General features: G+C 39.6%; 1 protein-coding gene and 1 long non-coding RNA gene across 2 annotated transcripts; both read right to left on the bottom strand.

Moving 5' to 3' along the window:
• Nucleotides 1-1,819: 1,819 nt before the first annotated feature.
• Nucleotides 1,820-22,466, bottom strand: LOC135162978 (LIM domain-containing protein A-like). Its single transcript, XM_064122014.1, has 3 exons — nucleotides 22,086-22,466; nucleotides 20,852-21,978; nucleotides 1,820-2,902 (listed from the first exon to the last, which is right to left on the bottom strand). Exons 2-3 carry the CDS (start codon nucleotides 21,918-21,920, stop codon nucleotides 2,535-2,537), a joined length of 1,437 nt encoding a protein of 478 aa, XP_063978084.1. The 5' UTR covers nucleotides 21,921-21,978; nucleotides 22,086-22,466; the 3' UTR covers nucleotides 1,820-2,534.
• A 591-nt stretch (nucleotides 22,467-23,057) lies between these two features.
• LOC135162982 (uncharacterized) lies at nucleotides 23,058-25,865 on the bottom strand. Its single transcript, XR_010299049.1, has 4 exons — nucleotides 25,416-25,865; nucleotides 23,619-23,888; nucleotides 23,378-23,517; nucleotides 23,058-23,244 (listed from the first exon to the last, which is right to left on the bottom strand). It is a non-coding gene; the product is annotated as an uncharacterized LOC135162982 (long non-coding RNA).
• Nucleotides 25,866-26,988: the final 1,123 nt, after the last annotated feature.

Genomic DNA, 26,988 nt, shown 5'->3' with positions numbered 1-26,988 from the left:
CAATGTCCAGAGGGTTCGGTGTTCCTTCATTCTGGTAGGCACGAGTGGAAAAAACTAATATTGGTCCATTTACTTTGCACGAGGATGCAATCAACTAGATATACTGCCTCCACACGTCTCTAATAAAGTAATTATCGAGCCAAGTGTATTACGTCTTTTTACAATTTGATATGTATCTCCATTCCAACGTTTAATCTTAATTAACGTAGCAATTATTTCTCATTGTAAGGTACAATTACTGGGACGGATGGAGCTGCGAGGGGGCACTCGTGCAAGGAGAACTTGGTCAATTTTTGACAATAAATTGGGGGTTTTTTTTATTGAAATTATTGGGGACAGTTTGCTAGGGGTTTGTCACGGAATTATTTTTTAAGAGGGGGTTTTAATTGATGGTTTGGGTGAATTGTGAGTATATTTTGCGACAATTTTTTGCGATACTGGCGATCAGAGGTGAAGTAACGCCTGGTAATGGTAGTCCAAGAAGGGGGTGGGGTTGTCAACTTTGATGCATCATGGGGTAGGACGAGGGAGGTAATTTTTCGAGTCTTTTCTGGTGAGACAACCATACCTTGGACTCCTTGGGGGGAAAAAAAATCATGGAATAATTAATGAAACGATAAATGAAGTTTAAGACTGCTGGCACCTTTCCCTGTTTTTCGAAAGCCAATGGTAATAACCCCTGAGGGGATAATTTTATTAAATCCTGGACACTGGACTTTCCCTCCCCCTTGCGACGACCTTTGTTTCAATATATCGCAAATGCCAGTGTGGCGAAGGGGGGAGGGGGCTTGTGTATTGCCTTACTTTTTATTTTTCTGTATCATTAGCTGATAATAACGGGGAGTGGAACAAAATGCGAAAATGCAAGAGGGTTTACATATTGTCGTGGTGAAGTGCAAGAAGGGTAAATGCTATACTTACACATCTCATTTACGTCCCTTGCACTTTGCCAAGACGATATGACAAATAAAACAATACCCTAGGGACGATAATTGTTGACAATTGTACTGTATTGTATTGATGGGGGACCATAATTGTCGGCTATGTTTTTTTTCTTTGCATTTCCAGGGGGAAATTGAATATTAATTGAACTTTGGCCCTTTTGACACTAGTCCACGCTTTTCATCACTAGTTTGGTCATTTCATTTATTTATTTAATAAACCCAGCACACTGGATTTTACTTAGGTGTCTCCATGGAATCGAGATTGATCGAAAAACTCGGATTTCCAGGGCGCATGATCCCGGATCGAACCAAACTCAAGCTCATCGTTCAAACTTGGACTTCCGTCCCGCACTTTTTGCATTTCATTTCGATTTGAAATATCGTAATTTGTGTTTCCGGCAATGCGGAAGGCGTGTTTCCCGAAATTTGCATCAGTAACATCCGGTAACTGATGTTATGTCAGTCGAGACATTTGCCCCAATATGCTATACTCCAGATGCATTTTAGTTGCGTAAAATTTACCTCCAGCGTAAAGCTCGAACTGAATTCACAAAATAGCTGAAAAACATCGCAACCCAGAGCAGGTCGTTTTAAAAGCTTGTGGGATTCCCAGAACGTAGGCTCTCTTCACACCACTACACCACACCATAAGCGTTATTTCGAGGATGAAATAATCGCCTCGCGTGTTTCTCTGTCGTTCGACTGATGTATTTTATCTTTTTTTACTTCGGATTTTTTTTCTTTTGTCATTAACGCGTCATTATCCACGAAATCACACTTCGGACAATTGCAGGTATACATATACATATGTATAATACATATATATATATGCTGCTCTAAATATATATACTACAAATTATTAATCGACCTGGATGTTTATAATTTACCGTATCTTCATTTATTTCTTCTCGGAATTGTTGTACATATTTTATAACTTGGTTTTCTTTTATTTGTTTTTGTGGTTTTTTCAAGAAAAAGAAAATTACAAGCCAGTTTATTTTGTCTTTCATAAAGTTTTTTCTTTATCTTTGAAAAAGATTTGACAAAAAAGCATCTAATTGAAACTGACGATTATCAGGATATATTGCGCAGTGTCCCATCTATTCTTTTATAATTCTTCAATCAAATCGTATATTACGAATGAATTGCATTAATACGTTACATAATTATCAGAAAATCTGACTAATGAAATACTTTTTTTTGTTTTCACTTTTTTTTTCGTTATCTTCGATACATTAATTATTTACAGAATATGTACACTTGATTTTGATTCACACTCAAAAAAACAATTCTTTCGGTGAACATCAGGGTTTTTATAATTTACGATTTTCAACAGTAAAATTGCTAATAAGTTAATTATTGATTTGAAGTTGTCTTCGTTTTTTTTTAATAAATTACATTATAATACATAATTAAAAATTTTTTACATTAATGTCTCGTTGCAACGGCGCAGCCGACTGTGCAGACTTGAAGTTAATCTTTGTTATGTATTCACAATATGATAATCATCACGCCCGATGCAGTTTTTACTGGCAGAAGTGAGACGTCATTGTCTCATAATTAATTTTAATAATCACTTTCAAATAATTTTTAAGATTTTTCATCTATGGAACTCGGCAATGGGCGTTTCTTCAGTATTCCAAGATCCTGAACATTTTCCAAAAATGTTTTGTGATGTTGTGCTACCATCATTGGATTGACAGTCTGTACGTCCTTTTTCAGTTCCTCCATGTCTCTTTTCAATTTGGCCCTTCTATTTTGGAACCACGTTATCACTTGGGCATTACTTAAGCCCAATTGTGCGGCTATTTCATCCCTATCCGCGGGGCTCAGATATTTCTGGTACAAAAATCTCTTCTCCAGCTCGAAAATTTGCTGATTCGTAAATGCTGTTCTACTCTTGCGCTTCTTCTTCGGTTGTTGTCGATTGTTGAACAGGTTCAGGTGATTCGCTTGTTCTGTAACAGATAAGATGAAAATTATTAGCTTCCTGTGTACAGCCGGTTTACGTCTTGGAGGTGTGTAAAACCAACCACAAATCATACATCTCGCAATGTCCATGTTAAAGTCACATGAAAGCGCAGAATTTCAAAGAATTCTCGGCAATTTTCACGATCTTGGATGGAATATCATGGCTTGGAAAACCGACGTTTGATGTCAGTGGATCTTGCTATTTTGTGCTTGTGATGGTGTTGCATGCGGAGAAGTGTAATCGGTTTGAGACAGTAGAGTTGAAACAAAATGGTGAGAAGAGAGAAATGTTTATAACGAAACGAGGAGAGGTGCACTCTTGGACAAAGTAGCCGCGTCGTTTGGTGGATCAAAGGCCGCCGCCATCGGTCACACCTGCACAACCCGCGTGTACATTCCCTACCAAAAATTATATTCACCTTTTTCGGGCTTATAAAGTATTATGAAGATTGTTCAGGATCAAGTGGTGTATATGATTCATCAGTGAGGGCCCACATCGAGGGCAACTACGCTGATGCCTTTCTTTCAGTGCAATTTAGCAGAATTTTGTCACATTAAATTTCTCAATTTTTTTGACGTATTAAAAACCTACATAATAAATCTGGGATAGCGTAAGACAATCGTAAAAACCAAAGCCATTTCCAAGTGGTTATTTACGCATGCGATGGTGATAATCCTACCATTTTCTCTATATTGTCGACGTATTCGGGAATATTATAAAATGCGCTAATGCATAAACACATGAAGGGACGAGACAGGGAATGAAATTTTGCTTAAAAATTAAGATCCTCGAATGAACGTCAGTTCTATCGCAAAAATGAGAACCCTACGGTTAATTTTCCCTCCAAAATTTACCCTACAATGCAGTTAAATGTCATTTTTTCCCACGTTTCATCCTCCACAGATGTAATTTTTATCGTAAATTTCGTTCCACGTATCGTAATTTGTTTACGAGCGACTGCGATAAACTCCATAATTCCACGTAAAAACGACACGACAGTTGCGGAAAATTTCCGTTTCGATGTAAACCAACAGCAGTATGAAAAATCCATGGGCCCGTAAATTTTTGATCGAACGATACACCTGAGCCGACGTAATAAGGATAACGATTCGAGACCACAGCGTCATGGAAACTATCGAATGATTGAGGGCCGTGCGTATCGGATTGTTCCTTTGTCACTCTGTTTATTATCATCCTCAAGCAAGCGAGTCCCTTGCATAATGCACCTGACCAACTTTTTCTCGTCCCTCGTATCCACCTAGGCTATAAAATTTTGGTTGCTTTGTGTTGGCCAACAAAAGCCAAGAGTAATCGAACGAGCTCGCATCGAGTTCTTCTCCTTCTCTCTGGTATCAAACCGGCAAAAGAGCCACCATTTTGCCGCGCGACTATTAACAGGTAGACCAGCATGAGGAAGAGAAGCCGGGATGAGGGAGATCATTCCCTGTATTCGTTTCTCACTGTCTCTCTTGCTCACAGTGTAGTGCAACTATTCGCCAAAGAACGAGGGAGATGGTGACTCTGAATGAGGGAAAAAGCCATACGCTATCAACCGTGGGATGAAAAAGGATGCAGTGATGGTCGCTGAGACGCTGAGATATTAGTTTCTGCGGTCAGAGTCTCCGTGGAGATTTAATTCGTTTGATGTTTATGAATCTGCCGCCAGTATCGTGCCACAGCATACAAGTTTCCCTAGTGATTTGTATTTAGAAGACCGGTGGTACCTTTATCACTTTGCGATTTAATCTGTTGTTTCATTTGGAGGATTTTCCCTCAATCGGTGGAAATTTTCATGCCTCGGGTTGGCCGTAAAGTGAAGAGAAATTTTAATTATTCAATTAAACGGATAGATACCACAATGGCTATTAAGATTTATGATGAAGTACAACATATTCAGAAATTAAACCGACCGAAGGGGAATTGAATTTTTCCCATGACCGCTCTAACTGTAAATATAGGTTTTTTGTTTTTATCTCCAGCTTAAATGACTGTCATTTTCGTCCATAACAATTTAATTTTAATTGTTGTCTGACTATAGTTGAAAACAATAGACAATCGTTGAGCGATGATTAATAATGATAACGCTGATCGTAATGGTATTCAATTGATTGGAATTTCTAAAATTTAGTGATACCGAAATATTATTCAAGTTAATACGGTTAAATAAACAATAAATTGCGGGTCGTAAAAAGAAATGATATTCAAAATTACCACTCGGAAGTACATTGCTAATTTATCAGCAAAAATAATTACACAGTACGCAATACGAGAGCAATATTCCATTTGGTTTTTTTTTTATTTCATTCATAGGAAGACAAATTTGAACTATTCAATTACAATCCAGCATGAGCGCCATTTTCGTTTCAGTCGAATTACTCACAGGCAATTCGTAACGCACCAGCGATTCGAGGATAAAAAAAATGAGACAACATAAATGCACGTACGTACGCCCTTTTATAGAAACGATTTGCTAACGGGTTCTCGTTAGCTCATTTTCGTATACTTAAAAATTGCTCTTTCACTGCACGCTTGACAGTGCAAAACGAGCGAAATCGCATACCCATAGATATTTATTACCCACCGACTGAAAATTATCATTGTTTCTACTTCAATGGAACAATGAATTTAATTATCTGATTACGTTTCAATCTAATACCCAACTTTTCTTTCACCATTGCATCTAATGTTACCTTTCACTGAACCGTAAAAACTCCGTATGAATGAGTTTATGCGCACAGAAACGCTAATAACGTTGAAAGTTGAAAAGAAAAAAAAAATGTAAATTTTTTACGTCTATCATTACTTTCGAGTTGGAACACCCGGAAGATGAGCGGACACTCGAGTGAAAATTGACACGCCTGAATTGGGCAGCATCACGAGGCAATTTTGTCCAAGAAGGTCGCACAAGGGAGAGAAGACAACCATTTGTCTCCACACTCGGTTGACTCTTGGGTGTAAAAGAAAGACAGCACATACATTTCTTGTTGGTGGCGTTCCCCAGGAGCCAATTCCTGCCCTCGACTCCCTTTTCGCTTGTTTTTCTCCTCTCGCCGTCTATCTCCCTATCCACTGATACCCAACCCCGAGGCTGGAAGCGCAGTGGGGACCTTTGGCCACATGTCAACGATATATTTTCTGCTGGGCCACAAATCGTTTAGCGGGTAATTTTGAAATTGGAACACTTATTTAGTCGTTTAGCCCTACAGGCATACCACGTCAGAGATTTATCGTCTTGATTTTCGCTTCACGATTGTGTCTTCATGGTGGCTAGCTTCTCAAGTCGAATATCTGGTTCTCTTCAATCCTAACCTTTGTATGCTGGCTCATCGTCGAGGCTATTTGGATATATTAGGATCTATTTGAGTTTACGAGGATTTGATATACTCCATATAACACCTAGAAAACCCTCACGATCGAAATCAACCACAACGACTTGTCTCTTGATCCAAGTCTCAACCATTTGATACAAATCCTGTTATATTCGTCATTCAAAACGATTTCGCGGTCTGATTCAAACTCTACTTGACTTCAATCAAGTAATTTTCTGACTTAACTGCGGGATTTGAGTCGAGTTCACTATTTCCTAACATACGAAAGGATTTTAATTATCGTAACACGTTGAATGGAGTCAAATATTAATGTGAATCAAGTAGATGAGGAGTTGAATCCCATTTTGGTGGAACAATAATAAAACGATAAGTCCGGCGTTAGGCGAATGATGAGTCTTTTTTTTGGCCGAATGATTGTGAATGTACACAAAGCTTTTTTCGCACTATTCACTTCAGCACTACGGAAATCAATATGGATAAGGGAGGCTTACAATCGCGCGGGACATCTTTTCCGGAATATAGAGACGGCTTTTGGTTTGATCGATATTTTTTTACATAAGTTGTTGTGTGTAAGGCCAAGAGGAGTGACGTCTTCGGACTGTCTGCTCTTCAAATAACCCATTGTGATAATGTTCGTGCTGTGTGTATTGATGTCAGACCTATACACTACTATTCTCGAGGGAATAGCTGATCGGTTTGTGATAAGAAAATACCAATGGGGTCGATTGCTGAATAATAGAATATAAATACTGGAGAGGGTGAAAAATTCGCTAATGGTTGGCTTGAACAATTGAACAGATTTAAGAGATTTGTAATTTATAACAATCAATCATCTGAACGAAATTTTCATTTTTCAACTCGAATGAGAGGTTACGTGAAAGATTTGATTTTCGAGTGAATTGACATTCACGAGATTGAGAATTCAATTGCAATTGCTGGGTAATGTTCAGGGAACCTTCAACACTTTTTGGGAGTTCTGCGGAAATTAATTAACATATTTTCGCAGGGAAGAGGGAGATAGCGATCTCATCTGATGCCCTAATATATCGTCCATGAAAGGCTCACGCCGACAAATGCAAATTTCTTCAGTCAATAATGATCTTTTAGCGCCAATTCCCTGCGATTTCCATGATTCTTTCGTATCCTATTCCAAAGTCCCTAGAAAATCTCTCACATCCCGACAGAGATAAACTGGAGGGATTCTTATCGCATTGTGTTGAAATTGAATTGCCAGGAAGTGAATTTGGTGGTCATTTTTCGAGGTGAGATTCGTCTTCATTAGGACTTCCCGGGGTGTCGGGTGAGAGGACGAGAGCCGTGTGCCACCTGGTACGAGGGTTATTACAGTTTAAGACAAAGACAAACTGATGGAGCCAGCAGAGGGCAAAAGGGATAGAAAATTGAGGCTTTCCAACGCCCAATGGGTGGTCCCCGCAACACCTCTAGATTGGATGTAACCGAATTTTTCCAAATGACTCAACTCGAGCCTCCCATTTGGAATCGAGCACCTGACGTGGCATTTCTAACGCCTGCTGAACGTATCCCTCTAATTTTATGATCAATAACTAATGCTCGATGCACCCGGATGCCTCAATTAAATTTTACCGCGTGGGCCTATTTAATTTTTCTCACTTCACCGATAAAAAGAAAGCACCTCATAAATTGCCATCTGTCGGAGATGCTAGAAATAACTCCGGGGGAGGGGGGATATTTCCAACAAGTGAGTTGATGAAAAAATTCGACCTACAGCGAATAATAAAATTCTTTCGAAATCCAACAACCGACGAGTGACAGTGCGTATCCTCGGAGTCTCAGGATCATTAGTCACGATGTCATCGCTAGTGCAATTGAAAGCCACTGAATATTTTCCTCCTTCTTTTTATCACTCATCACAGCTAGGCGCCACACAATTCCCAGGAGGATCGACTGATTCTCCTTGTCACCTCGTACATTCCGTCGCACGCCGTGATGTCAAACAGCTTTCAGAAACTCGTGAGTAATGCGAGACACCTACATAAGATTAATTTATTTTTGCGGGAATTGGGGGCCTACAAGACGTGACTGATAAACTGCGATGTATTATCTGGCTACTCAGACGTTCGCGGAAATAATCATTTGAGTTATGCGAATTTTTCGACTCCACACGCACATAATGTGTTTGAGGTAATTAAATTATAGTATCGGATTTTGTTTTTGGGAATTTAAATGACACAGGCATTTAAATTTGTGGTGGTTTGGCCCTCAATAAAATGTTACGTGATGATCATCGAATTTTGGATACATTAAAATGTCAGTGAGAGATTGCTTGGATTTTCATGACTGTTGATAATTGTCTAGTTTCTTTGAATAATTGAAAAATTTCAATCTAGTAATAAGAATTTCAATGGAAGTCCTGTGTAATTACTCAAAATTTCAAGATTTGATACATGAAACGGTAGTTTTGCCTGGAAAATTGATGACCATAATTTGAGTATTCGAACAATTGCCCAACACCTGTTCTCCCCGCCCATATTTTCGGTCTCAAACTCCCCTGAACACATTTCCGTAGATCTGGAGAATTGATACGAAATGTAAGATAGACTAGAAAATTAGGGACTAGTTTTAATAGAATTTCTCTTTTCACCCCTCGAGAGCAACTTCTTAATGGGCAATCCTACGATCCACTTAATTTGTGTTTCAACACGCACCGATACAAGGGGTTTTGTCACTGCACACTTAATGTTTTACTTGCTTTGATGTAGACGTCCGGTTGTACCTCTTTGACAACGATGTTTCAGCGTATAAAACAAATGGACTCCTTTTCATGTCAGCTCTCTGAATTTCAACCTCATCATCTTTTCCTAAGCGCAGGTCGTTTTTTTCTCACATTTCGTTTTTCAAGACCCTCTCGTTTTGTCACAAGGAGGCTTTCTTCCCTTTTATTTTTGTCTCTCTCCGTCGTGGCGAGACATTAAACGACGCAAAACACACTACAGAAGAGACGTACTCTAATTAGCGATGGCATATTCTCCTCATTTTTGTTAATTCGTGACGAGCTTAATTATCTTACTCGATTTATTGTACCCAGAAATTATTATTTCGCATTTCAATCTGAAATAAATTAATCAATTGAATTACACGTTTTGTTGTGCGGTATTAATTTTAAAAAATACTATTATAAAAGCTGCATGAAAATGCCATGTTGATAAGTGATTACGAAAAATTTTCAGATTTTTTCGGAGAAATTGTAGAACGAATTTTCTCACTATGACGACTAGGGGAGGAATCACAAGATCGGGCGCGTGCAGTAGTATTCAGACCTTTTGACAGCTGCATCAACATGTATTAGTCTAATTCGATTTTAATTCACTTTCTTCGTACTGAAATTTCAACCCCTGGCCATTTCGCGGTTCACAGCACTTGAATTATTATTAATTGAATATATTCGTGGAGTTTTTTGTTTACAGAGCAAAACGATTGTGATTAAAATACGGAAACGTTTTGTAAAACTTTCCGAATTTTAACGTAAAAATCGCGGAAAATTTTCTGCCATCGAACATACTAGTCAATTACGGGAGAGATTAGATGTACAATACATCGAACATTTGTATCATCGCATGTACACGGTGTTATCTCCTCATCCGGAAATATTTTCGAAGGGTCAACACTCAAGGCGGCGAGTCGGGTGCCGAAAATCGGCAAATCCGTATCAGTTTTCCATTCGATTTCATCGGAATGCCCAGACAAAGCTACTCCGCTCGATTAGCACTGTTGGCAGGTGTCAATTTCCACGAGACTGGACACCCCGAAGGCGTTAAAACGCGTGTCTGATCGAAATTTTTGATGAATCGTTTTTGCAGGTGGTCTTAACACCCAAAGACTACATGCATTTCGATTAGCTCAGGGCGATGATTTCATTATTCCCTTTCTCTCTCTCCCTTTCATTTTTTTATTTCTTTAGGGATTTTTATTTTGTCAACTGTCGGCAAGGGAAAAAAGGAGCAAATTTTCGAGACGACACAAATCCCTCGTCGAGCCGGGAATGCTGTAAACAGCTTAATTCCATTTGGGCCTCGGTGGAATTTTAGTTGAAGTGGTCGCAGCCACGCATGTTTATGTACGGCAATTTAATTTGCTTTGGTGTTACTATCATCATCATCATCATTATTATTATCATTGGATTCTATCGCATTAATTTATTTTTCCTCCATTCATGTTCTACGATTAAATTAAATTCAATCAATCGGGCGGATAGAATTTATTATTTCATTGTTATCTTTCTTTCATTTCTCCTATAATAGAAAATTTTTATATTGAAACGCGACAATTGCCGGTCACGTCAACTCACTGGAGTTTTCGTAAGTGTTTTAAATCAATGGATTGTTAATCACTTATTGTAAAATACCCATCACGCTTTTTGCCGATTTTTAAAAATTTGTAGTGGTTTATTGATTGCAGGGCTTCCGGGGATTTAAAAATGTTTGAAAAATGGGTTTCATGCAAGTTCCTTTTTAGTGAGGTTCTCGTCTAACAATTTAGGAACACGTCACAGTAATTCCTACAAAAATGATTTTGTATCTCGAGAGATACTTTTGAACGAATTAGAAGGCTAAAAACCAGACGCTAGATAAGGAGACGTTCAAAAGGCGCCGACCGGTGGCATCTATCTCTGTGATTAAAAGCCAGAACTCCTCCTACTCGAGATGATGGGACACAAGTTCCTGATCATCGCCCGTTAAATTATCCCGACGACAGATAACATTAAACATTTCATTTTCTCAGCAAAATAGTAATTTTGGATGAAATATTTTTACAAAATCCTGCGGCTCTAGCAGAGGGCAGTAGTTTAAAATTTTCACATGGGAAAATCAAGAACTTTTATGAAGTTAGATAAATCATTTTTAAAACTTGATGAAGTAAAATTTACTATTTGTTACCTCTGATGATTTTTATTGAAAGTTATGACGTTTTTTTTAAAGTAAAAATTCTTCAATTTCCCCTCCGTCCATCAAACTTAATCGGTTGTAAACAAAATTGATCACTTCACGCAATTATTTTAGCCTATCATTGTCACTTTTCCCCACATCCGAGGGCAGTTTACCCTCGCTCAAATCCCCCAGTAATACCATCCCCCCCAACCAGCCTCTTCACACACAACATCAGGCCATAAATTCGTTGAATTTTTTCGTCACCGAAAGAGGCTGCGGATTAATCGTGGGGCGTGTATCCAATTTGTTACGGAAGTAGTTTCAAAACAGAGTGAATAGCAGATTTCCAGACGAACGAAAAAGCATTGAAAAAAAAAACTAGAAAAAACGACGTTTAATTATTCCCGGGGACTTTAACAATTTTGCATTTTATCGTCTGGCAAGTAATAATCTCAACAAATACGCTTAACTCGCTCATACACGAACAATGGAGACTCGCTAGACAATAATGACTCTCGGTACCAGTTAATACTCTGTCATCACCGGGGGAAAATAAAAAGTGATTGAAAATGAGAGGTGAATAAAGAAGGAAAAAAAAAAGGTTAAAGTCCAGGGAGCGGGGGCGTAAAATAAATGGTCCGATTTATGAGTGCGCTGATGGTGTCAACTTCAGTAGATAAAATCCGCGCTATGTCGATACATTTGTCGCAACGTTGACGTTGAATACCTGCCATTACAGTTTATTACTTTTCCTTCATTTTTCTCATGCCAGATCGAATATAATAGATGACTCTGGGCGGACGAGAAGCTGGTGGTTTTTTTTTTTTTTTACCGGAGTGATACACAGTGTCAAGTTGGTCCATCTAAACTTTACCCGTCGGCCGAAAGTTTATATCACCTTCCCCGGGGTCCACAGCGTTCCCCACTGTGCGCAGCAATATCCCACTCCAGTTTGTAACATACCAGAGTGCCGACGTTCACCATTTGTCACCTCTCTCCCCGGGGCTCGCACTCTCCGGCTTTCCCATTTTCCGTACGATTTGCCGTGGCACGTTCTTCAGGCCGATTCTGGGAGACGAGAGAGTCGGCTACGGCAGTTCTGCCGTTGGTGTGATGGGGGAGAGAGAGGGAGATAGGGAGTGAAGGAGAGAGAAAGATAATGTGTCAGCCTGTGCTTATGGTGTGGGAGTGACTGAGCCAGAATAAAATACCGCTAAAAAGCTGGGATTTTAAAACAATGATTGACTCTTCTGCAATTACAGCGGTTGTAGTTTGGGGAAATTTCGGGGAGACTGGGGTTGTAATTCTATGGAGGGACGATCTGAATTCGAGTTAAAGGGAAAATCGTCAGACAGGGATTTTCAATTGTTTTCTATGTTCTCCAGATTGTTCCGAATTTCGCGTACAATAATTAATCGGAAAAATCAAGTGCTTTACTAATTTTTAGAATATTGAAACTGATCATTAAGGGAATTGTTTAAACATTTCCCTTGTTCGTCGAAACTTGAATATTCATCAAAACAACGGTTAGATATTATTTGAAAAATGCATTCAATTTAATTAATTAAAAACTTATCGGTCGAATTTGCTGGTCTCTTCAATAACGTTAAACCCTTGAATCTCATTCTGCCCCGTGTCCATTTTGCCCCGTTCTTCCCCTCGAGTATGCAGTTGCATTTCCACAGGTCTACGTTCCACACTGGATCGATATAAGTAAAACCTGTCGAGATTCATGCCACACGGGTTTATATGTCGACTGCTAACGAAGCCGGAAGTTTTTCCTCGCCCCCCCCCCCTCCCGCCCGCTCACCACCGCCATTTCCAGTTGAACGTCAGGATTAATGGCCAACTGTTCTGGATTGGATTAATGTTATACGTTATCGAATGACAAAAAGCAGATTGTTGTAAATTTTCATGTGAATTTTCCGAGGCAATTCCATTGAACTTTGAGGACATCCTGCCAGTGAAAATTTTGAATTTCCAGGAGAAATCAGGCACGAGACTTTCTCGGAAATTCCATCCGTAATTTTACAGCTTAAGAAATGCTGAAATCCGTCTCAATTTTCCCTGAACCCTGAAATTTCAAGATAACGTTTCCTCAGCAGCCAACAAATTTTCCTAAGCGGTACGGTAATTTTCTTCGACTGACGGAAATATGGCGGAAGTGAATCTTCTCCGCAATTTCCGCGCGAAATATACTCAAGGAATTTCTTACGAAATTGTAACAGAATTTTTCCGGAACATTGCACATTCTTTACCTGAATGTATCCTAAAAATTCCGATAAAAATTCCCGCCACCAGAAGTTTCCTACACGAAAAGAAATTTTGGATAAAAATTAGACCTCTAAAAATTAACAATTAGATCTCTAGAGGACAAAACGTGGGACGATATGACAATCGACCACATTTTATCTCAAGTTTTATTTAAAAAATTAGCCTTGGGAGGGTAATTTTTGTGATAAAACCAACCCTTGTCCCTCGCTGTCCCCCTGAAGGTCCAATTTTTACCTAAAATTTCATTCCGTGTAGTCACTGCCCAGATCGGTGAGCGGAATTAAGTTCCATAATTATTACTGAATATTTCTCTCCGTGTAACGGTGCGCAAATTGACTTCCAAATATCCATGAGTTTACCGCACACATCGACGAACCATCGGAATACACAATACGATAGTTGAGATGGTACACATAATTTGAAAATTAATATCGAAGGCCCGGGTAGAGGAGTTTGCGGTAACGATCGACTTTACATAGACGCTCATACAGACGCTCGGTAATGAGGATCGTGTGTGCCTGGCCTTTTCGTATCTTTCTCCCACTACTGGGCCACGGGTTTCCTAGCTATTATCGAGTTGTTTGAGCCCCTCTGGCTGGTTGTCTCACTGACTATACACCGATATACACTCCTTCGACAACTGCACGAATAGGGGTGAAATACGATGCACTCCCCTCCGTCTCATCCCCGCGGATTTTCATGTCGGCTCGATATCTCTCGTTAAGATAATGCGTAGCATGATCCCGGGTCTCGTTAACCCCCTTAATGCACGTACATATAGCCCTCCGCACCCCTAGATACGTCGATTTCAACTTTCTAATGATTTTCGTTGTACATGTAACGAAAAACCAATAGAAATTCACTTCAATCTGATTCAGTTCGATTCAGAAAGAAATTGCGGTCCCTCGAAAACGCTTCGATCGATTGGGCAAATTGAAAATATTAGGAAAAGTGGAACAATGCGAATTGTTTCGTGATTCTTTACTGAACGTTCAATTTAATTCCGGGGTCCCGGAAATGGGGGAATGCCGGAGTTTCGCGGAGATGTTGGTGGATAAAAGAATGTATTTATTGTTGTCCAATTTAGGATGGTTTCAAGGGCCCGTGTTAATGACGTGGGTTAAGCGGGCTAGTCTTGGCACGGGTCCTCAGCCTCTCGTCTACCTTCTCCCACACCTCGAAGCGATCATCGTCCTCCTACCAGCCGAACATTCCGAGCTACCTCCATCTCCGGAGCTCAATTAGCTATCGCAAAATCAAAAAATGCCCTCTCCCTCTCCACTGCCAACGTCCGAAATCCTAATTGGACAATTACATCTGCTAATCGACGTGTGGCTCATTATTGTCGATTTTTCAAAGTCATACCGCGTAAAAAATAAATATTCGCATTGATTAATTAATAATTTCGAGTGATTAAACGAATTGTTATCTTTATTCGTAGGATTAAGTGCAAAAAATCAAATTTTTTGTTTTTGTTGACCGATAGAACTTCCACTCGGAAGTAGAGACGTTACAGAAAGTGGAGTAGTACTTGATTGGTCAGCCCTTGTGATTGATATTCACGAGGGGCGTGGAAAGAAATTCATTTTATTTTGTTATCGAGCGCAAAAATCCAATAGACGAGCGGTGAAATGAAGCCATTTTCTGTATTATTTCACAGCTGAACGTTTATACATATGTAATGTATAGGGTTAAGATAAGTAGTGTAACATCGAACTTATAACCCGTGGGAGAGTCGCTCAATGCTTCTCATTATTTATTTCAAAGAGCCCAAGTCCAGTTTCATTTCAAATAGCAGCTCTTGAAGTAGCGTAACACTACCAAATGATAACTATACATAAAGATATGGTGGAGGGGAGGGGGAGGAAATTTGTATTTGCGGGTGGATTGTTATTTATAATAGCAAGGTCTGAAACTAGATTTCTACCGTCTCCGGGTCACCCCTATCAGTCAAGCCATTTTACTGCCTTACCTACTTGTCTAAGACCTTTTTATTTCCTTTTTATGCAACAAACTTGTCAAGTGAATCTTCATTAAATCTTTATATATACTTATTGTGGCTTTTCAAATTGAATATACGTGTTAACACCGTCACAACTGATTGATTGGATTGTTACAATTGATTAATTTTCTAACGTACACGTCGTGTCAATTGATTATCGGTGGAAAATTTTGCGCTAATTTTCAGGAAGCCCTCATCGCGATGTGCGGGTGCATTAGCACGTGTGATATGTCTATTGAGCTAACAATAAAATAAACAATAAATGGGGGACGTGTATAGTTGCAAGAAAAATGTGGTATTAAACAGCAGAAAAGCGGATTAGATGTCCCTAGTTGTTTTCGTTAGCGCCTCTCAGCGACGTGTTTCTTCAGTCACCACCCGTACAGACATATCCAGTGTTTTCTCCCCGTTGCCGGCAATTAGCACCATAATAAAGCACAACCGTGAGCTCTCCGAGGCGATCCCTATCCCATTTGATTTGCATGTGAAAAGTGGTCGACCTCCCCTTTATTTTTTCCCCCTCACTTTTTTTTTTCTCGTATTTCACTGGTGCGCAAGCCACCAAATGAAATTTACTTGCAATTGTGTATATTTTTTTTATAATTCTCCGGCCATTTTTCCTTTCAACTTGTCGGCCATATAATTCTGTCAATCGCCATCTCTCTTTTCTCCCTCGGATTCTCTCACCTCCGTCACTTTGGTCTCTTCAAAAACCTTTAAAAAACGATATAAAAGAAGTGCATGCAGGACAGATAGCCGCTCTTTCCAACGGAAGTTTCAAATTCTAAACGAAACAATAGCGAAACTGAGTCGTAAAGGTTTATGGCTCTATTCTCAGCGTCTTCGTATATGCAGACCTACAGTTGCTCACTAATATACCCTCACCGCAAACACGCACGCAGTGAGAGCCTGTGGTCATTTTTTTTTTCAAACTTCTGGGCTCTTCCAAGAGGGAAAAAACTCAATAATGTCGATTTCAGAGGTTCGTGAAAAAAATGACACGTAAAATTCGTTTAATTGGATGATTCTTTCATGCACTCGGGAAGATTCATCGGTGAAGATGATTGATGTTTCCGCTTGACTAGGAGATCCAGAAGAATCGTGAATACTACTTCGTCTTTGCAGGTAAATTCTGGGGAGTGTCAAGGGGTGACAGAGGCTCTTTACCTTCAGGAAAATGCTGATTGAAGCTCCAGAAAAAAAGTCTGTTTGCTAAAGTCTGGAAATTTCTCTTTAACTTGCAAAAAATTGTTCAGAGTTGATTGTCATATTTGGAATTAATTTAAGACAGAAATGGGGTTTATCGTAGGGAAAGATCTTTAGAAATCGATAAAATTTGGGGAATTTTTTTCGGGGTGGGAGGCAAACCAAGAAAAATTAATCAGTAATGAGAAATGTCTCGCTCATTTTTTTGAGAGAGGGTTTTAATGAGATTGGGGATGGGTCATGCTATCTCTGAAATTTCTTTACTTACAGATCTTCGACGTTGGCTCGAGCATTCATCATTATATATTTACTGTAGCCCAATGGGTACATATATTTAAACCAATTTGTTTGACATATGATGATGTTCCTCTGGAGACCGATTTGTGAATAATCCGCACCGAATTTATTTCTATTTGTCTTCGAGGGTGGCCACAATAACTCCACCAAAAGTCTCTCGCCCTCATCTCCTCCCCTTCCTTTTTCTAATGATTGCCCGGATGAAGGGGGAACCGATGAATGGGGCGAGTGTGTATCACGGGAGTGATTTCCCAGCTTCTTTAAAATCTCTAACTACTGGGTATCCCGAGAGATATTCGATTGGAGGACAAACTGAGATCGATTGCTCGCATAAATCTTCCTCTGCTATCCAATATAAATCCGTCCCATGCTACACACTGACATAAATACGACTTAGCAAGATACGATTTATGGCTAATTGAGAATTATTTGCCGCAATGGGATATCATAGTCTCTCTGTTCGTATTTTTTTTTTCATCTCTTATTGTATGCGGCGCTGCGCGGTGATTATTTCAACTGATTGTTAAATAACATTTGTTCCGTTTTTATAATATCCGGTCTCTGTCTATATCAATCCGATAAAATTTTTCATCTCTAATATTTATTCTCTGCCAAAATAAAATAATGTTAATCAATCAGAATTTTTCTGGAGCACATTATAATGAAAAGGGGGAAATTACTCGCGATAAAAACCATCTTGCATCACTTCTTTGGCCCATATTTTTTTTTGCATTTTCTCCTCCGCCTACACGGCCAGAAAAATTCAATAAATAATACCCGAACAGTTTGGTAATTCTGAAGGGAAGTACCATGTAACAAAAAAATCCCAATCACACTTGAATTTTTACATAATATTGGAAAAAAATGTTGGTGCAGACCGTAATTTTTCTCTAATATAATATTCATTTGGTAATTAATTTTTTTTCTGAACAGCATTTTGTGCTCCCGAATTACCAAACTTTGTGGGTAATTTTTATTGACCTTTTCTCTCTGTGTATTTCCCCATAAATTTGGAGAAAAAGGTATGGGCCACTCTAACAGCGGGCGGTGTCGACCAACTTGAGAGCCAAACGTTATTTTTCAATGATGTTTTGTTTATACGTTGAACTGTCACAACATGTTCCCTCAACCAGCGCCACTGGCCCTCAGCCAGTGCTCGTCTTGAGGGCTCACCGAAACCCCGAAATTCAAGAGGTTTCATATGTCGTCATTTTCTTTCTCCATTTGAATCTGTAAAAGTGTACCCGAAAATCCTTGAAATTTGTCGGCGTCAAAATCGATCGTCGGTGGGAGGAATTGAATTGGCCGCAAATCGATGGGGGGGATGCTCGATGCTCGATGTAAATCCAGCGCGTACGCGAATCATGCCGCGTAAGTATAGAGAGCATAATAATCAGAAGTAAATTGCGAGAACGTGAGGCTACCGTATACCGGCGGAGTGAGTCCAGTTCCTCCGCGATCAGAGGATCAATTTTTTTTCTCATACCCCCGGCCACCCTCAAACCCATCCCCACAACTTCCCCTGGCCAATCCCATATCTAATCCAATTTGAATCTTACCAAACTGTAATGGAACACGTATTGAATAATATATTACAAACGATTCGATTCAATATTCGTTATAAATCCGATGGTTATTCGCCGACGGCTCGTATCGGGAACTATCGTGTGAACTTCTGGACTTTATATTCAATCAGAAATTATTCAACGTCTGCCATTATTTTTCCTTTCTAGAGAAAACTTTCCTCAGCTTAGAAAAACCTAAATTTTGCAAATCGTAGTTTCTAACCGTTCGTTTTCTAAACCGAAAAACTTCGTTTTTGAGTTGAAACCCATCATCTAAAATTAATGACCAAACTGGAGATTAATTTAAAAGCAGAATACATTTCATTCTAGAAAAAAGTGTTTAGAAGATCTTCACAAGTGTGTGTAGCTTTTTTAAATTTATTTATTTATTTAAAATAAAATTTTCCAGTGGATGGGCCTGTGGGTCATTAAAAAATTGACCTATTTCTACAGTTGAAGAAGAATCAGTGTAATTCCCGCCTCAATTTTTTTTATTGTTAACTCTCAATTTACAAATTGAGTAGAAAAAAAAATTAATGGAGCAGCTTTCAATTGAAAAAGTACTAAAGCAAAGATTTTTTAAATCAATTTCCAAATTTGTTTGTTTTTCTGATCCGATTGAGGGTAAATGCGAAGAAGAAAAACTTCGGAAATCTACAAACTAGTGTCTAAGGCTCATGTGCTTATTTTCTTTCAGTTTTTCCTTGTGGGACAAAAGTGCAATGAATTATCTACACATGGTGGACAACGCGTGCCGGGAACAGTGTTGGTGACTACGTACAGGCAGACGACAATCGCAGCGGGTGAGTTTCAAGAGTCGTCTGGTGTATTTAAGAATCTATTTTTCGTCTGTTGAAATTGGCCTGTCGGGATTTTCCATACAAACGAACTTATGGTTTTTCAAATGTACAAACGAATAACCTGAATTAGCTTGATTTCCATTGAAAAATATAAAAAACATCTGCCTCACATATATTTCCTCTATAAATTTATAAAGTTGCAAAAAATATAATTTTGTCTGACATTATGTATTTTTTAAATACATTTTATCATGGAGATTGCCGCGAAAATTCGAATTTTAAGTAGAATTGAAAGGAATTTATGAGTTTTTAGTAGATCAAGATGAAAATTTTCTTACTTCGATTACATTTTCGCTGTAAAATTGAGACAATTTTTTAAAAACAATGTCACGCATATTATCACACATTGCATGCTAATGCGACCATTTGCCAGGCGAGATGCACATAATAAATGGCTTGGTCACATAGGTAGGCCTAAAATTACACCTCATAGTCGGATATGCTGTGAGAAACTAGCCAGTTCTGTCCGTTGAGGATTGTTCAAATATCCAGTAACAAAAGGTTTGTGGTGACCCTATTTTGGTTGCGCAATGAAATTCGGAAAATTCAGAGCGAAAAGTTTTTTTGAAGGTGTTTGTACAAGGGCTAGTGCCGTAAAAAGAATTTTACGAGAGAGCCGTCATAAACAATGGTCGATTACGAAGCCTCCGAGTGCTCTTCCGAAAATCCTAAATATACATTGGGCCAGTGCAGTGCTGACGAATTTTATGATCATCATTAAAAGACCTTGAGGTACTTTTCAATCCTCACAAAACGCGGCAAATTGAATTTGCACAGATTTCCAAACGTACCGCAGATAAGTAAGTTTACGGCCGGGAACCTTTTTGGTTTTTTCATGTCGGAAGGTTGAATGAGTGTGTCAATTGGATCAGAGAGAATCTGCGTTAATCTGGAGGACAGATGAGTGAAGTAACGTAGCCATAAACACTGAAGAATTGTGCCGAATTAGTTCCCACCGAAAAATATCGCTTCCTGATGAGTGTGCACAGTCCGCTATTATCGACAGAGTAAATTGTGGGGACCAAAACAGGGACAAGGAACCAACTATAGACTGTAGAGATTAAAGATAAGAAATGAAGCACGAGTCACAATGGAAGAGTATTGACTCAAATTTGAAAATTCTTTCTTTGAAAGTTAGGAGTAATTCTTTACCACCGCATGAGTAATTTTATTTCTAGCTGATAAAGCGATATTCTTAATGCAGAATGACAGTTGATATCAGGCAATAATTTCCCGCAATTCAGCGAGACAACGGTTCCGCAATGATTTTCCATTATTGCCGGATAATTAACGTTTTCATAGTAGAGTCGGATTATCCCCATCAGAACTGACAGGCGCTCTTTAACGCTTACGACATACTGCAACGAGTTGAAAACGATTGCTCCGTGACTTATTATCTCGTTTTTTATTCGCTCTATTGTAACGTTGCTATTCCGGTCTGAATACAGCCGGACAATACGAGGGTATGAAATACTTGGGAAGATAGAAATCTCACCTTGACTGTGCTCGCCAGCATCGAACGTCTTGCTGGTCATTTGGAAGAGTGCATCCAATGGGCTTCCCTGTCCAGTACTTCTTTTACCACTGTGTCCCCCCTGATTGCCATGCTGTTGTCCGGACTTTCTCTTGAAATGCTGCTGCATCGCCGTATGATGAAGCCCAGGATGTAATCCATGATGGAGGGAATGATGGTGATGATGATGATGATGATGGGCTAGGGGATCGGGACTACCCGAATCAGACACTGAACTCCTTCCTGACGATGAAGAACTGCTCAGTGGTGGTTCACTCATTGATCCAGACATCGAAGCCAACGACATACCCATGAGTGACAAATCCCTAGGTGTGGAATGAGGTGAAGTGTGATGTAGTTGGGGATGATGTCTGTGATGATGATTAGATTCAACGGTGTCCCAGGGTCTCACTATTTTAGCTTTCGGTCGATGAGACAAGATGTCAATGATACTAAATGATTTGACACCCCGTTCACTAGCCTCACGATCTCGTTCGTCTTCCTCATCGGACTGTTGTATCGGCACCATCTTCAGTCTCTTCAATGGTTTGAAATAATCATCAGCACCATTACCCGATCTCTCCTCATCATCGGCTTCCTCAGTCTCTCTAACTCCTAGACTCGTTACTTCACTTCTACTCGTTGTTCTACTTCTTCGTCTACTCAAATTGTATTCACCGTCTCTGGAGTACCTCTCGTCATCGTCAATGTAACTCCTTGGGCTCAGTCTTTCGCTGTACTCCTCCCTGGATGAACTCAGTCTCTCATCATCATCGTCCTGCGGCGTTGCACCAACAACGAGGGGCAAAGGGCTAGGACAGCCAACCGATATCTCATCCTCATCATCATCATCACGTGGCTCTCTTGCCCTACCTAGTGAACTTCTCGATGATGTTATACGGTTACCTGGCGATCCAATACAGCCCGAATTAGCTCCACTCGATGATGCTGTTGATGGTGACATTGTGAAGCCCTCGGTCATCTCTGTTGTGCACATACTAACTCCGATTTCCGGGCTTGCACTCGAATTTTCACCATTCACAAGTGTCATATAGAATATTTTCAGCAACAATTTGCCGTCGCTCAAGCTGTTAGACCTTCTCACTCTACTACAGACAATGTTGATTCAGCATTGATTGCACATTTAACCTGACAATTTACCGTTTTTCCATTTTTGGACAGATGAACCATCGGAATATAGTCAGTAGCAACGTACCATGAACCCTTCACTCCACTCGCTTCACATCCCCTCAGTTCTTCATACCTTCCACTTGGAATTTATTTTAACACGTATTACCACTCTTTCATTAGCACTTCAACAATACAAACGTTCCCGTTATCACTCCAACAATCACGATTATCTTCTTCTTTTCATTAATAAATTCTCACGTTTTTGGTTAAATTAATTATCACGTCACCGCTCTCAGTAATATTGTCAATCCATGTTCCTATGATGGAAAATAATGGACGAAGTCAGTTATGTTTATACGTCATTGAGAGAACAGTGTCCAAGCCAGTGACTCGAAACGGTTTGAACCGCGGCCTCACTTCCAGTCAGTGCCTACGCCAGCCCTATCTCTCCCTCCTGGTTGCAAGAGGCCCGCATTTCATCCAAAAGGGTGGGGAAATGTTGCCGGTGTACATCAAAGTCCACAGAGGAGGCAGGTCTCCTGCTATGGGCGTTGACAATTTTAGTCAACGCCCAACTATTATCCAAAGCATTCACCACTGATACCGACGGCCAAAATGACGCTAGTTCGGTGGAATTTTTACGAGATGTACTTAACATCTACCCGTAGCACTTCTGAAGCCATCTAAATGCTCTCACGATTGAAGATTTTGCTGTGGGGTTGGGGGAAATCACTGGTTCTCACAGCGATCCTTCCCCTTGATCATGCGAGAATTCATTTTTAGTAGGAAGAATAATCGCCGAACTTTGAATAATATTTCATTTTTTTATTTTCAACTTTTATGAGACTCTCCTAACGCAGAAGTTGAAAATACCTGGGGAGGCATTTATTATTTTTATTTGACAATAAACTTCACGTGTGTGTCCAGCAAACATATCGAGGTCGTCTGATAATGAGAGCTCTTAGCTTTTGAAACTGATTATCTATCACGTGTCAACTATGTTTTATATATTTACATATGCTCCCGGGCATTAGACGAGATGAGACTGAGACTCTATACCTCCCAGGTGGGAATTGACTATGGGCGTAGGTTAATTACCCGTATTTTTATTGTATTTTGAGAATTAGGTAAGCTTGTCCCAAGCTGGCATCAAGCTAACGTAATCTTGTTCACGCTTGGATGTCAAGCTCAAGGCAACCGTGAACGTGGAGCCTGAGTCAAGTTTTTTTCAGTCCACTTTGGTTCTGATTAATAATTTATTTGATTACTCATCCATTTGACTTGATTTTTTTCATCAATGATTTGTTTAAGAAACTTGAAGAACAGTTAGAAATTTTTTACAGGAATCTAGTTGGATAACTTTAAACTAGTACTTACGTTTGATGATCTATTTTAGTTCTAGTTCGGCATTTTCGTGGAATCAAGCTTGATCTAAGGAATTCCAAGGCTTGGCATCCTACCTTGAATCAAGCTTGCGGTTGTCGTTGAAGCCTGGACTTCGGCACCTGGACCTAAAACTAACGTAGGGTGAAATGAGTGAGGTGAGAAGGAACATCAAAATTTCAGAGTTACAACTTGTCAGTGTTCGGCTCATGCGTGATTTGGAATGAGTGCATACCTGTCGTGATTACAATGGGAAAGCCAGAAAGATCAGTAAAACGATTTTAGAGATCCATTTAGTTTTAATTTAGCACGATGGTGATTCGTCGGGTTTAAAGACCCCCGTCGGCATTCCCTATTCCAATACTGAACACGTGAAGAGGCCCCAAGCAAATTATTATGATACCTTGGCCACTGAATTCCGTCGGCATTACCTTTGATCTTTACCGCTGAGGAGCCATTTAGCATGTATCGAGCGATACATTTTGGGAAATGAGGACTGCTTCAGCTGGTGAGAGATGTGGAAACATGAGCAGAACCAGACAAATAAAACTTTTATTTTTTCGGGACATGTCAATGATTTTTTAAAATTCATCTTATGGAGAAATTTGTTTATCGAAATTCTAATGCTGCCCACAGAAAGTTTACAGAAGAAAACGTGAGTTTATCTCCAAATTTAGTTTATGGTGTGAAAATTTCACGGAAATGCTCAAACACTTTTTCATGAAATTTTTAATCAAATGAATTAAATTAGAAATCAATTGAGAACGAGCGTCTGAAAAAAATATTTTTGTTTTCCTGTGAGATTCTTATCTTTTCGGAAACTCTGGAATAGTGGGCTCCACTTTGTCATAATTTCCCTGTTAATTAATCATCGGAAACTTGTTTTTATTTTCGACTGAAAATTCAAGATATTTTTCAAAGTGTACTTTGTCCTCAAATTCAGTTTAAAATAACCTATTCCGAAACAAAAGACACGTAAAAATCCTGTGATTTCTTTGTCACTTCCTTAAGACGAAGATTCCGCCACGAGGCGTCCGATAAACGCATTAGCTCTGAACTTTGGTTTAGGACTCATAAATTTTTTACAGGATGTGGACACAATAGAATAGGAAAAAAAAATATCAAAACACATGACACAAAGTGTCTCACCCCATCATCACTTATTACACAACATGTTATGTGTATAAACTTGATGACGGCCGCTAATGATCCAACGGTAATGACCCTCCATCCCCCTTCCCATTCATCGCGTATAATATGTAGAGTGCCATCGTCCATATTTTCCTCCTTATCATAATACTCAACCTCATCGACATTGTACATGAGTTTGTACACGTGTATATTTACCGGTAATTGACGGCAATGTGTCACGCAAGCTCTTTATATCCGCGAATCCAGTAGAAAAGAAGTTAAAAAATAAAAATGCGGATGAACGAAGTAAAAAAAATAACGAAGTGAAATCTTGAAAAATTGTCGCAGACTGAATTCTTGTGACACGAAAATTTCACCCTCTCGTTGCCATGACATCCCTCGTAACACCGACCCCCGGCTTTTTGTCTTCCTTACTTGCTTTGACAGCTCAAACACATGCGGCAATCGTGAGTTCGCTCGGTGGGAACGAGTGGGGGAAAATTGTTGGTTAACTCCGCCTACCATTTCATCCCATTGGCCGAATAATTTCCCGCCTCTAGGCGGCATTACCTTTCTCACCGAGAACGATTTATGCCCTGGTGATTTTTCGTATTTTCCGCGAGACCTCCCTCGAGAAAATTTTATCACCCGTATGATGATAGGAGGGAGAAATGCACTGACTGTTTTAACTGCCCCACCGTGGATTAAAGAGATTTTCCTTTGTAACGAATCGACCTTTTTTTTTACCCCCTCTTGTCCCTCTCACCCTCTCTACACTCAACCAAGATGGTGATTTTTGAGGGAAAATAAGTCGCCGCGGCGTCCCCAACTCGCTGGAATTATTTAGTTATTTTAAAAAATGAGAATGAAGAGAGTAAACAAGAAAAAAAATGAAGTTTACCTGCAACGAACCAGTGTTTTATATCCTCAGCTTCACTGGAAATAGGGGGCGGGCCATTTCCGTGAGTGCAGCATCGTTGGCGGTCGACTCTGCGCAAAATCGATTATGTTATTTCTGGTGGGCGCGTCTCATGATGATGACCAGTCAATTTTCACTCGTGAGGTGCTAGGTGGCAATTTCAGATGATTTGTTTTCTCCTTCTTCTTGAATGAGGGGCAAGGGAGGAAGGGGGGGAGGAGAGGGGGATGACGAAAAATCGACTTCTTCCAAGTTTTCCAGGTTTCCGGATATTAAAGTCTAGTTAACTGGCATCCCGGAGTGAATGAGAAAATGATGAAGACGAGCGAGAAGTTGGAAATCAATGAGTCGGTTTCTTTTGTACTCGGACCCACCGAAGTGCGTGGGACAATAACGAACGGATTTTTCACAAGTTCGACAATAGAGAGCGTCGATAGCCGTCACAAATTGGACAAACGATGCTGCATTGTTGTCGTGGCTTTTTCAAGAGGGCCTCTCGTGTTGTTCCGCCGAGAAGAGGTGTCAAATATCTAAGCAGACGAACGAGATAATTTAACACAATTTCAAAGAGATTTATTAGGTAGATTATATTAAGTTCATAACATTTTTCATCTATGATTTTTATTCTCTATAGTTCTTTGATGTGTTGTGGAGAATATGAGGATCGACAGTTGATCGAAGCGATGGGAATTTTTAATGTTTTTTTTAGTCTCTCCGCTGAGTTCAGGGGCTTTTTCGTAATGAAAAACCTCTTTTTATGATTGGAGTGATTCGAGGACACCGATTGTCCATCGTTATAGGAGGACATTCACATAACAGAGGGATAGAAAGAATAAAATAGAAGAGCGTAAATTAATTACTGACCGATTGCATTTTTTCTATATCGAAGTGATATTCTGACGTTTGATAAAATGAAATTCCTCGGAATAACCATCACGTTGATCAACAAATTGAATGGGTACATATTTGATTTTCAATTTGTCACGCTTGAGACAAAAAAAAATGACTTTGCACCCCCGTAAATGCGTTACTAGTTGGCACGAAGATGAGGGGGTGCGGAATCACGTCGCAGCCGGGTGTGTCAACCTTTGTGACCCGATCAGGGTTTCATCGACTGGAATTAATTCCTAACTGAGTGGGGACCCGCACGCCCCAGTCATTGTTATTACATCCAAGCACCCTAAACACACAAGTACAGGGAATTGAATAATTTCGGTTCTTCCCCCTGTTGAGGTTTTTTTTTTCATTTAATTATTAAATAAAAATATTTTCTGCAACTTGAAAAAAATACGTGTCTTTGCAGAATAAATACGTGACAATGTCTACAATTACCTGTAGACCAGATTCATAATATTGATTGAGGATTTCTCCTCGTGCGATCAATCAAATGTTACGGATTTATTCAATTTGGAAAATTTTGTGAAATTGTGAACCGATGACCCGTGACGAAAGGCGAGTTTCTCATACACAATATTCACTCCATGATTCTCCAAAGTATCGACGACTAGGGAGCATACACTACGTAAGCATTAGGGACTCTACCCGCTTCTAACAG

The sequence above is a fragment of the Diachasmimorpha longicaudata genome, chromosome 5, assembly GCF_034640455.1.
Source record: "Diachasmimorpha longicaudata isolate KC_UGA_2023 chromosome 5, iyDiaLong2, whole genome shotgun sequence".
In the NCBI taxonomy this organism is placed as follows: domain Eukaryota; kingdom Metazoa; phylum Arthropoda; class Insecta; order Hymenoptera; family Braconidae; genus Diachasmimorpha; species Diachasmimorpha longicaudata.
The sequence above is the reverse complement of the archived record's forward strand: the minus strand, read 5'-3'. Positions and strand labels throughout refer to the sequence as shown.